Source organism: Sinocyclocheilus anshuiensis, unplaced genomic scaffold, assembly GCF_001515605.1.
Source record: "Sinocyclocheilus anshuiensis isolate Anshui unplaced genomic scaffold, SAMN03320099.WGS_v1.1 scaffold84, whole genome shotgun sequence".
NCBI classification, from domain to species: Eukaryota; Metazoa; Chordata; class Actinopteri; order Cypriniformes; family Cyprinidae; genus Sinocyclocheilus; species Sinocyclocheilus anshuiensis.
This window is the reverse complement of record NW_015557076.1, coordinates 120,927-132,840: the sequence shown is the minus strand read 5'-3', so window position 1 is coordinate 132,840 and position 11,914 is coordinate 120,927. Positions and strand designations below refer to the sequence as shown.

Here is an 11,914-nt window from a genome sequence, read left to right as displayed (position 1 = left end):
GTGAGTGTGTGTGTGTGTGTGTGTGTGTGTGAGTGTGTGTGTGTGTGTGTGTGTGTCCAATGGTTTATTGGGAGAGCGTTGCTCTTATATCAGTCTGAATGTGAAGAAACTGCTGTTTTGAAACTGTTTTGTTTCTTGAATGGGTTCTGCATAAAGTTCACATTCACGTTCACATTTGGTTCCGTACTCTGTTCTTTCTGTATTTTGTGAGCCATATGAGCTCTTTGTGTTCTCACACGCCGAATGTGTTTTTCTCTAGACATCACACTGTAACTCGAGGGATCACCAAAGGTGTGAAGGAGGATTTTCGGCTAACCTCACGGTGCTCCATTGCTTCTGCATTAATGAAAAGATCATCCTCATCCAGTCATTACCCTGAGCGACCTCTGACCTTTAACCTCATAGAAAACATAGTTTCAGACATATGTATCAGTCCAGTTTTGTTACTTTACTGACATTTTTGAAATGTGATAAACATTTTTATAGTGAATTGAATTGCGTCATACATGAAGCTTCAGACATGTTTAGAGTCACCAGTCATCCAGCAGATATAATTTAAAGCATGGTTTTATGTCAGGTATTAATTAACAAACATTAAAAAAATACAAATTGTCTGTAAAATGCCAAATTCACTGTTAAAGCAAATGCAATATGTTTTTCACATTGTATTGTGAAAATGAACTATACTGTATGGTGTAATATAATGTTTTGCTGGCAGCTCATAATCAATAAAACATTGGTTCTTTAGTTGAATACTCAGTTTCATTGTCATGCTTTAACCTCTTTCAGTCCATGCATCACTAGACACACATGTGGTCATCCTTAGGCCTTCCTCTATAATGTCTTTTGCCCCATTTATGGTTATTAATTTCAAGGATTGGCACTTGTCAGTCTTTGTAATTAATAGCTTTAAATCAGCGGCTCTCAACCTTTTTGACTCTCAACTTTCCAAATGTTCTTCAAGGTTCCTAGTCTTTTTAAGCAATGAATTTGCAAGCCTTTTTTAGACGTTTGTGATTCACTGCATAAAGATTTTTAAAAATACTTTTACTCCCAAACTGATGTGTTTTAGAGCTTGGAAAAATATTTTCAGAATATAATCAGAAAAATGTATAAAAATGCCCGTTAATTTTTTTAGATTTTGTTAACTTACATGACTTTTCCAGTATGGAGTGATTTAACAGAATAAATTAAATAAACATATAATGGAATTATTAAATACATTATGGAATGTCGCGGTAAATAAATAAACATACAATGGAATGGAAGCATAAATAAAATGAAAAGTGTTTTTATTTATGCTTGCATTTCATTGTACTTTTATTTAATTTTTGCAACATGCCATAATGTATTTAATAATTCCATTATATGTTTATTTCATTTAGTCCATTAAATCACTCCATATTCCAGGTCTAAAAGTCACACTTTTAAAATTAGACAACCTCATATCCAGGTTGAGGGGGTGAATGATAAACATCTTGATTTTTGACTTCTTGAATCATCTTGAGGCCCCTGTGGAAGTTCGCCATGGCCCCCTGGTTGAGAACAACTGCTTTAAATAAATATCCGATTGACATTCTCAATGAAATTATTAGTAAAATTCCTCTAATCACTATTCTTCTCTCTCTGACGGACTGGGAAGGTCGGCCTGCAGAGCGGCTCTGAGATTTGCCCAGAAGAGTTTCTGCTTGGCTCCCTCTGGTGGCCACTCTAGGTAGGTGCGTCTGGACATCATAGACTTGAGCTGGTAGTACTTTGAGGGAATGAGATACAACGGCAGAGGTTCGAGCAGGATGAGAATGATGCTGTCCATCCCTCGCGTCACCCGCTGGTGATTGGCGAAGTAGAGTTCGTAGTGGCACCACTCGCTCTGGACGAAATGAGAGGAGAGCACGAAAACACACCTTCGGCTCTGCTCGATGCTTCGGAGGATGTTCTGGATGATCGTCTTTCCCGGGATGAAGTCGCGCTCGTGGTGACACACTCGCAAGCCGTAGTCGCCTTCGAGCTTGGGAAGAAATTGAGATTTGACCCAGTCGGCGTTTTTTTGGCTGTACGATACGAACGCATGGAAGCACAACCCCTCCAAGTCTTCCGTTTTCCTTTGGGAAGTTATTGCGTGGTGCTTGGCGCGCGTCCATTTCCACATCATCTTGAGGTACCACGGCACGTCCAGACGATGGCAAATAAGGCTAATGGCGACTACCAGAGTGATTGTCGGGATCAGAATAGTGATAGCCAGGATCCAGGCGTTGCAGGAGATCTCAGGAAGGTAGAAGTCTTCTAGTAAAGAGTTGCTCCAGGATTCTGGGTAACTGCATCGGTATCCTTCCGGCCAGTGGCCAAGAGTCAAACCAAGAGTTTCTCCTCTCGGTCGTGTTGCTCGGTCTTTGATGAGAGCGGCGAATTCACGCAAAGCACACGTGCAGATGAAGGAGTTACGGCTCAAGTCAAGATCTTCCAGATGCGGACAAGTCTCGAGGGCTCCCGGTAAAGGCGAATTAATTGAGTTGGATCTTACCGAGAGTTTCTGCAGATTTGGGAATGCTTGGCAGGAGGGAAGGTCTAGAAGACGGTTGTCCATGAGGTCAAGGACCCTCAAGTCGTCCAAAACCCGAAGATCTGAAAGAACTGTGGTCACTCGGTTACTCTGAAGGTTTAGGATCCGTATGGAATCGGGCAAACACTTGAAGACGCTCTGGTCGAACCCATTCGAAGACAAATCCAGTTGGACAACTTTGGGAGGCCAGACGCACTTGCCTTGTTCCTCTGAATAGGTAAGTGTGTTCTGACTGAGGTCGATGTGTTGAAGCGATTCCATGAGATGGATTCTTGAGGTCAGAGGTCTAAGGAGTTTCAGGTTGTTGCCCCTCAGAACCAACTTTACTAGGTTTGTAAGTGTACTGCATTCAGTATCCGGATCAACCGAGAAGACGTTTTCTGTAAGGGCGCAATCGGACAAGTCCAACACCTCGATCTGGCTAACAGTCCAAGGACAGGTCATGAAGATGATGGGCGTTTGGGTTAAACTGACGTTTCTTGCGGGCATGTTTATGAAGAAGTCATAGAGCTCTTTTTGATTGAAGATGAATTCGGTTACGGATGCTCGAGTTGTAGAGAAGGAATCCATTATGTGGCTCGTGGACAACAGCGTGCCGCCTTCCATTTTTGTCATCGTAAGGTCTGAGAAAGAAAGCTGTTGAATCGAAGACTGAAATATTGTGTTTACACCGCTTGTTAGAACTTCCCATGTGGTTTCCACTTTGGAGATTTCCAAGCTAACGGTGCGTAGGATTCCTCTGCGGTGTATCTGCTGGATGACCTTCATCCCGCTGTCCGGTTGAGTGAATTCAACCTCTTTAAATGCTGCAAAAACATCCTTAGCGACTGCAATATCAAGGTCGCTCTTGGACAATGCAATGATGGCTTTCTCGGAGTGTACTTCTGTAAGACTGTTCTCCTCATACGTCTGTAGGCTGTTTGCATTAATAAAGAGCGTTTTCAGAGTAAGATTGGCAATGTAAGTGAAGTCTTGGTTGCTGATTGATTTGGCGCTCAGGCCCAACCACTGCAGGTGTTTCAAGGTGGAAAATTCCCTTCCTAGTGCCATGACGGAAAACATGTTGGACGACAAGTCTACGAACTGTAGACGTCCCGTTTTAAGCAGGTACGGTTGGTCCGAGAGGTTCTGGAGTTTGTTGTGCGACAGATCCAAGATCTCCAAAGCCGGCGTTGAGTTAAATGCATCCCTGTCTATGTTCTCCAGTATATTCCAGGACAGATTGAGGAAGTGTAGCCGTGGTGTTGTGCTAAAGTCTTTGGCGCTCAGCGTCTGGATGCGATTCAGTGACAGATCCAAGTCCTCCGTAGACGGTTTGAGGCCGGGGGGAACTGAAGACAGGTTCTGAGATGAGTAATTCACTATGATCCGCTTTATGGCCAGAATGAGAGACGGGTGGAAACACGTGACATAAACAGACACCAGCCACCAGCCTGACAGCTTCATCTTTCTGACGGAGAGAAAACACTTGATTTAATTTACTGTTGCAAGTCAACCGCATTTTCTCTTTTAGTTAAGTCTCTAGCATTAGTTTGCATTGTGGTTGCATTTTAAATTTACTAAAATAAAATAAAATTAACAAATACATGCAAATGAAGGCATTTGGGAAATAGTGCATTTGGATTAGTTTTACTGTAAAGCAAAAGACTTTACAAAGCGAAAGTTATTATGATTAGTGTGGTAATGTTGGCATTTGAATTTACGGTACATTACTTAAAACCCCTGTTTAATTAGCTTGTAAATTATCTTTTAAAATGTTCTGTTTTGCTGTTACCTGTATTGTTTTTAACTGATCAAACTGATTTTTGTTCAGCCAAACGCACCTATTGGTATCAGATTGTATAGACAATAACATAATGATAGATAGATAGATAGATAGATAGATAGATAGATATTATTTATCTTACCCGTCGGCTGTGGATGTTGACTTAGATGTGTCTTATGAAACTGTAGATCACATTCAAATGATGTTGCTGAACTTCTGCTTTTTCACTTTCACTTCTCCAAACTTTTACATTTACTGACAGCCACCAGGTTATTTACTCTCAGATATGGAGCCTCATATGGAAGTAATGCTTTGACTTTGTACTAGGCAAGTATCTGAAAGTTTCTCCATTAAAGAAACCATTCATGTGATACTTTTTATTTTTGTTTTGAAGTTTGGTCTTACATGACTCTAACACCTCTGGTTTGTATATTTAAATATATTAATATCTCAAAATGGGATGTTTAACATATAAATCATTGCTTAATAATTGCGCAGCTCTGTTTGACTTGTTTTGTCAGAATACGCAGTACCATATTTGACCAGCAGATGATTTGGCTGCTCTTTCAGCTGCTCTTTTCAACATGCTTATCACTTTATTTGATATCTTTAATAAGAGTTATCCATCTCTGAACAAACTTTAGCGTACAGTCTGTATTTTTCTGATAAGGTTGCTGTGAGGAACTGTAATATGAAGCGCTTTATTTACCTCAGACGCAGTTAATGCTGTTAACCATTACAAACACAATCGAAGGCTGTCTCTATTAAGCATGTGTGTGGTTAAGCAACCATAGTATTTTATTTGAACTTTAGGTCTTTTATCAAAGAATTGTAAGTATTTTAAAGCACCAGGCAACGACATGCTCCTGATGCGAAGGATGAAGGTAAGTATGTGAAATGATGGCCACTAGTATTGGCCAAATTAAAGCAGCATTCCCATATAAAACTATGATATATTAAATATATTGCCCTTTATCAAGACTGATATTGCAATATATGTTATCTACAAGGCCATATATAGCCTAACTTTCACATACGAACATTATGTGGATGTATGATGCAAGTATAAATATATATAAAATCCGCATAAATTTGTATAGTCTATACATATGTTAATAATATCTAAATGATGATTTTTATGTAGCAACCATATGTCAAAATATAAATTGTATTTATATATGCAACTTTATTAAAACAACAAATATACAAAAAAATCTGTTGATGTTGTTTTTTAAATATATATATATATTTCATATTTACTTATTTAATATCAACTAGTTTTAGGATGGATATACTTGACATTTATGTCTAAAAATGTATTACACACACCAAAACATGCATGTTTTTATATGGGCTAGATATATATGTTAATATATGAAATTTATATGTATATATGTTTTTACGTCATATGACAATATATTTCATATATTTTAAAACATTTTAAATGTATGCATTTAGCAGACGCTTTTATCCAAAGAGACTTACAGTGCATTCAGGATATGCATTTTTTATCAGTATGTAAAAAATACTTTTACATATATGGAACATTTAAATATATGGAAATGTAATATATGTACTTATATTGCATTTGCATATGGCTTGTATGCATCCTGTGCAGTGAATGCAATCCCAATTATTAATTAGGCAAATTAAACTATTTTACCTGATATTTGTGCTTTTATGGTTATTAGAGTTATTAAAGTTTAACAGTATGCCACCTCTATTGCAAACAGTTGTCCAGTTGCCAGAACGTTCTGGCAAAGTTCTCTAAAAAAGTTATCAAACGTTCTTCCAGTAATGTTAATAGAAGTGATCTGATCTTTAATAACGTTGTCTAAACATTAGCACAAAAGCATTATTTATACATCGCCTATGGAAACATTTTAGTTGGACGCTCATCTAAGATGGTTCAGAGGATATTCAAAAGTAACATGTTTGCAAAATGATACAATGTAACGTTCCCTTAATGTTGTCTGTAACTTTCACATAACCAAGAAAAAAAAGCTGGACGATTTAGAGAACATTCAGAAGTAATGTTTTCATAAATATTAACGCTAGCAAACTGTTTTTAGAACATATTTTGTTAGCTGGATGTGAGTCAAGTTGTTTGGTAAGTTGTTGTATTTCAGATAGGATGCTGTCTTTGAAGACAGAAAATCAGGTTTTCTGCGTTTGTGTCTTAGTTACACGTGTTGTTTTCCACTGATCGAGCTGATTTTTGTTCAGCATCCTCTTTGAACAGTCTTCTGATCTAATCAGATGCTCCCAAATTATGTCTCCAAACACAATCGCACGCAACGCTATAAAACTACAATCACATGTCCTGAAGCTGTCATCGACTTCAATTGAGTTTGATCTTCAACCCTGAATGCAAAGCAAAGGTTTATTGCTGTTTTCATTGCAGTTGTTTGCTGCTCTTCCGGCCTGATGTCGGAGGTTCGTGACATAAAACAGCAGCGTAACGTCTTTAGATGGATATTGAAGCTGTTCTTCAGAAATGACAGCTTAAACATGAAAGCGAGGTCAGATGCACGTGTTGCAGAGACAGAGTTATTTTATTAGGTGTTTCTTTAAACATACTCACTTTTGTATCACATATTTTATTATGATTTTTATTAAAACTTCCAGATTTCCACCTTTTTCTCCGTTATATGATCACATTAAAAGAGTCTTGGATTCGTTTATTTTCAAATATAATGTTTGAAAATAAACTAAAAATATGTATTTTGTATTTTTTTTTGTATGTAAAAATAGATTTTTTTTTCACAATCCCAGACCTAAACTTTGAATCTTAAATAATAAATAAATAAATAAAATAATGATATACAATTTTTCTTTATATTATTTTATTTGTATTATTTTTTATATATTATTTTATATTATTATAATTACTGTATTTTTTTAAACTAAAATAATTCAAACAATGAGTGAAATAAATAAGCTATCTTAATGTTTATTGTTTGGAAATGATTTCTGTCAGTATTGTCAGAATTATGTCTTCCAATTTTCCTGCTTCTTACTAATTGTACTACTTTACTCTGTCTAGACAACGGTGTCAATAAAGAGTTTGAGATGAAATATTAGACGTGATGTGTGGAGAAAACAGACAAATAAAGGTAAATATATATTTTTTATTGTTTATTGTTATTTTTTTTTTTGTGCACAATTTTCAGCCTGGTTTTTTTTCCGGTTATGAAAAACACATGTAAATATTGTGTGTACTTAGGATCCATAACACAAAAAATACCTAAAGACCTTATGCTATGAAATAAGTCTTGCACTGTAACAATTATTTTTTTAAGTTGTAAATAAAACGAAGATTATTGAAGTATATTATAGAAGAAGATACTACTTTTCTACTTCGCAATTTCAGATTTAATTCAGTGTCTTGCCGTTTCTTTGTAATTATTTGTGAAGTTTACTAGTAATTTCTGAATCTTACATTTTTTTATGAAATATTGAAATGAAAAATATTATGTAATGTTTGTTATATATATGAGAGTTGGCTGCTATTTGTCTCTTTTAAAATACATTGATCTTGTCATGAAAACAGCCATAGATTCTGGTTTGGCAATAAAAGCAAACAAATAAATAAATAAAATAATAATAATAATAAACCAATTCGGTGCAAAGTTATAGTGTAGCAGTAATTAGTGATTCTTTAAAATCTCTACTTAAGAAATTGTTAGGGATGATTCAGAGAAAAGAGTATTTTATCAAAAAATATTTATTGTCAGTTTGTTTCTGTTTATTGATTTGTTTATTATAATTATTAGATAAATAATATTTAGCATCCTATAGAAAACCAAGCCTGTTTTGAGGACATTCACTTTTTTAAAATTAAATATATGCTTTATTTATTTTTAAATATTACATTTAATTGTAATGCACGTATTTAGACTGATGAATATTGTATATTGTGGATATTGACATATAAATTAAATAGAGAAAGGTGTGATCTAAGACAGTTTGCAGGGCACATAGAGACACCCATCAGCGTGTTTCAGAAAAACGCCAAATTTAATTTACTCCATTGATTTGCCAGATAAAACATCTTTCATTCTCTCTGCTTCTTTCCTTGCTTTCTTTCTCTCCATCCATCATCAGTCTCTCTCTCTCAGTCTCTCTCTCTCTCTCTCGTTCTCAGACGCTGTAAGTCATGAGAAGATCAGAGTTCATGTTAATCATTGATCAGATCTTCGTCTTCCTGCACTCTCAGATCTTCAGTGTTTATGTGCGTCTCTCTCTTTCTCTCTCTCACTACGAGCTTCTGGTTTTCTTTTATTAATAATGCTTTGGTTTTCCAGCGGAGGACGATGAGCGGATTTGTGCTCGTGTAGGTGGCTCACGATGTTTCGTGTCTGGTCTGTGTGCGTCTCTTTAGTGTTGATTTTATGGGGAACGTCTGAGAAAGTCCAGGGAAAAGCATCTAAACTGTGGCTGCAGCCGCTGAACAAGACGTTCCTGCAGACCGGTGTGTTTCCCAGCGCGTTTCTGTGGGGCGTCGGGTCTGCGGCGTTCCCGACCGAAGGGTCCTGGGATGCGGATGGGAAAGGCGAGTCGGTTTGGGATCGCTTTACTCGTCACACAGATCCATCCAGCGATAGCTACATCCAATGGGAGGAGGATCTGGAGTCAGTTCGGTATCTAGGTGTGAACTTCTATGCTTTTTCTTTATCCTGGACACGGATTTTCCCGGACGGAAATGCGAAGGCACATCCCAACCCGGCCGGAGTGCAGCATTACCGCCGCTTGATCGGGAAGCTGAAGGAGCTTCAGATGGAGCCGGTCGTGACTCTATTTCACTGGGATTTCCCACAGGTCCTGCAGGAGCGCTTTGGAGGCTGGCTCAACCGAAGCACGGCGGATGTTTTCGCAGATTATGCCGCATTTTGCTTCCGAACGTTCGGAGCCAAGGTCCGCTACTGGATTACGATGCATAACCCGTTTCTTCTGGCCGTCCAGGGCTATGGGACCGGCGCTCACGCTCCAGGAGTGACCGGAGACCCCGCTGACCCCTTCATCGCCGCACACAACCTCCTCAGGGTGAGTCTGGGGTCAGAGGTCAAAGGTCAGGTGTGAAAAGAGTGAATGCAGAAATAATGCAGCGTGCAAGACTGTGTGTCAGGAGATATATTCAGGGATTCATGAGCCTCCAGTAACCACAAACGTGAGAGAAATTAAAATACAGTTATAGTTCTGTTAAAAATATCCTGGCCACCTTTTGCACCAAAATCAACTGATTATTTTTTACATAATGAAGATCAAGCATATGTTTAAAGACATTTATTTTTGAATTGACATTATTTTCATTAGAATTAAGCACATTTTACATCCTTTCCAATATAAAAATCTTTTTCTTTTTTTTATTGTTATTTTAATTAGATTTTTGAGGAGGGTTTTCAAAACAATGTTTAATAGTGATTTTAATTATATTTATAAATTGCAGTGTATTGCAATTATTTCATAAGTTATTTTTTATAAATATAAATTATGTTTTCTATTTTTGATATTATTTTCTATTAATTTCTATTTATTTAATTAGTATTTTTACTACTTTCGTTAATTATTTAAATACCACAGAGGCCATGCATTATTTTATGTCTTTTATCTGATAATTTTGACATTAATAAAAGTTATTGGCAAAATCAAAACAAAACAAGACAGCAATACCAGTTATTCATGTTTTTTTATCTTAAAAACAAGACAAACAATAACAGTAATGCTTCTATAAAATCATATAAATATATAATTTTATTTGTTTATACTTGCTCTACAAAATGTGATAAATAGCCTAATAAAGACATGAATTATTCTGCATTAAGTGATTTGTATTGAATTTCCTAATAAAGAATGGTACAGTTATTACATATAGGGTGATTCTGCTCAGATCTGACCAATAGAAATACGTTTTGCTCCACAAGATCGTCTCTGCTTCTCCGTCCAATAGTCAAAGCAGCTTCAGTTCTGATGAGGGTTTGCTCTGGTGTCTCCGCAGGCTCATGCGAAAGCGTGGCATGTTTACGACAAACACTTCAGACCCCATCAGCACGGTAAAGTCTCCATCACGCTCGGCTCTCATTGGGTGGAGCCTCCTCACGCCCAGGCCACACCCACCAATCTGGAGCTCTGTCAGAAGGCCATGGAGGCTGTGATTGGCTGGTTTGCCGAGCCCATATATGGAAGTGGAGATTACCCCGAGTCGCTGAAGGCCTCGCACCGCGGCGTAATCCCAGAGTTCAGTGCGCAAGAGCGGCTCTGGATGAAGGGCACCACAGACTTCTTCTCTCTGGCCTTCGGGCGGGAGACCCAGAGGGTGGGCCAAGGATTGGCCCGGTTCGGGCAGACGGTGAAGCTGGATCTGAGGAGCGTTCTGGTCTGGGTCCAGCAGACGTACGGTGATCCGCAGGTGCTGGTGGCAGAGAGCGGATGGTTCTCTGACGCTTCTGTCGGAGTCGAGGACACTGTAGCCATTTATCTGATGAAGACATTCATCATGCAAGTCATGCAAGGTGTGTGTGTGTGCATTTTAAACCCTGTTCACACCTGCTGTCGATATGCAACTCAAATGAAATTTTAATTAAAAATGTAATTTTGTATTTGCAAAAAATATTTTATTTATATGCTGCAAATAAAAAATATGCATTTATTATAAATAAACAATATGTATGTATTAATTTTTAGTGAATACATTCATAAAAATTATTTATTTGTTTCTGAAAAAATATATTTTACATTTTACATTTAGACATTTAGCAGACTTTTTTATCCAAAGCGACTTACAAATGAGGACAATAGAAGCAGTAAAAATCAACAAAAGAGCAATGATAAGCAAGTGCTATAACAAGTCTCAGTTAGCTTAATGCAGTACACGTAGCAAGGTTTTTTTTTAAATCATATAATAAAGAAAAAGAAAACAGATAAAATAGAAAAAGAATAGAGCAAGCTAGTGTTAGAGGCCTTAGCTTAACGCAGTACACGTAGCAAGTTTTTTTTTTAAATCATATAATAAATAAAAAGAAAAGAGATATAACAGAAAAAGAATAGAGCAAGCTAGTGTTAGAGGCCTTTTTTTTGCTTTTGTTAATTGTATGATAAATAAAAAGAAAACAAATAGATAGAATACAAAAAGATTAGCAAGTGTTAGTTTTTTTTAAAGAAAACAAGCAGTTGGTAAATAAATAGAGTGCAAGTCTAAAAGGGGCAATTTTTTTAATTTTTTTAATAAAGAATAGAATTAGAATAGAGAGTGCTATAGTTAGAGGGTCAAATAAAGATGGAAGAGATGTGTTTTTAGTCGTTTCTTGAAGATGGCTAAGGACTCAGCTGCTGGGATTGAGTTGGGCAGGTCATTCCACCAGGAGGGAACAGTTAATGAAAAAGTCTGTGAAAGTGATTTTGTGCCTCTTTGAGATGGCACAATAAAACGTTGTTCACTTGCAGAACGCAAGCTTCTAGAGGGCACATAATTCTGAAGTAATGAATTTAGGTAAAGGGGTGCAGAGCCAGTGGTGGTTTTCATTCTTTTCGGCTCGTTAAAAATTAATCTTGCTGCCACGTTCTGGATTAATTGTAAAGGTTTGATAGAA

At 37.1% G+C, this 11,914-nt stretch overlaps 2 protein-coding genes across 2 annotated transcripts in view; one reads left to right on the top strand and one right to left on the bottom strand.

Annotated features, from left to right (window-relative positions):
• Positions 1-1,450: 1,450 nt before the first annotated feature.
• LOC107676784 (toll-like receptor 1) lies at positions 1,451-4,493 on the bottom strand. The gene is made up of 2 exons (XM_016471465.1): positions 4,468-4,493; positions 1,451-4,010 (listed from the first exon to the last, which is right to left on the bottom strand). Exon 2 carries the CDS (start codon positions 4,004-4,006, stop codon positions 1,613-1,615), a length of 2,394 nt encoding a protein of 797 aa, XP_016326951.1. The 5' UTR covers positions 4,007-4,010; positions 4,468-4,493; the 3' UTR covers positions 1,451-1,612.
• A 710-nt stretch (positions 4,494-5,203) lies between these two features.
• The window catches only part of LOC107676768 (beta-klotho-like), a 15,876-nt gene continuing 9,165 nt past the window's right edge, over positions 5,204-11,914 (top strand). The window contains exons 1-4 of the mRNA XM_016471450.1: positions 5,204-5,209; positions 8,371-8,431; positions 8,740-9,371; positions 10,324-10,837. Coding sequence (XP_016326936.1) covers positions 5,204-5,209; positions 8,371-8,431; positions 8,740-9,371; positions 10,324-10,837 — 1,213 coding nt within the window. The remainder of the gene's footprint in view (positions 5,210-8,370; positions 8,432-8,739; positions 9,372-10,323; positions 10,838-11,914) is intronic.

Excerpts from the sequence above, each read along its gene's own strand:
- LOC107676784 (XM_016471465.1), bottom strand. The coding sequence starts at position 4,006 with ATGAAGCTGTCAGGCTGGTGGCTGGTGTCTGTTTATGTCACGTGTTTC.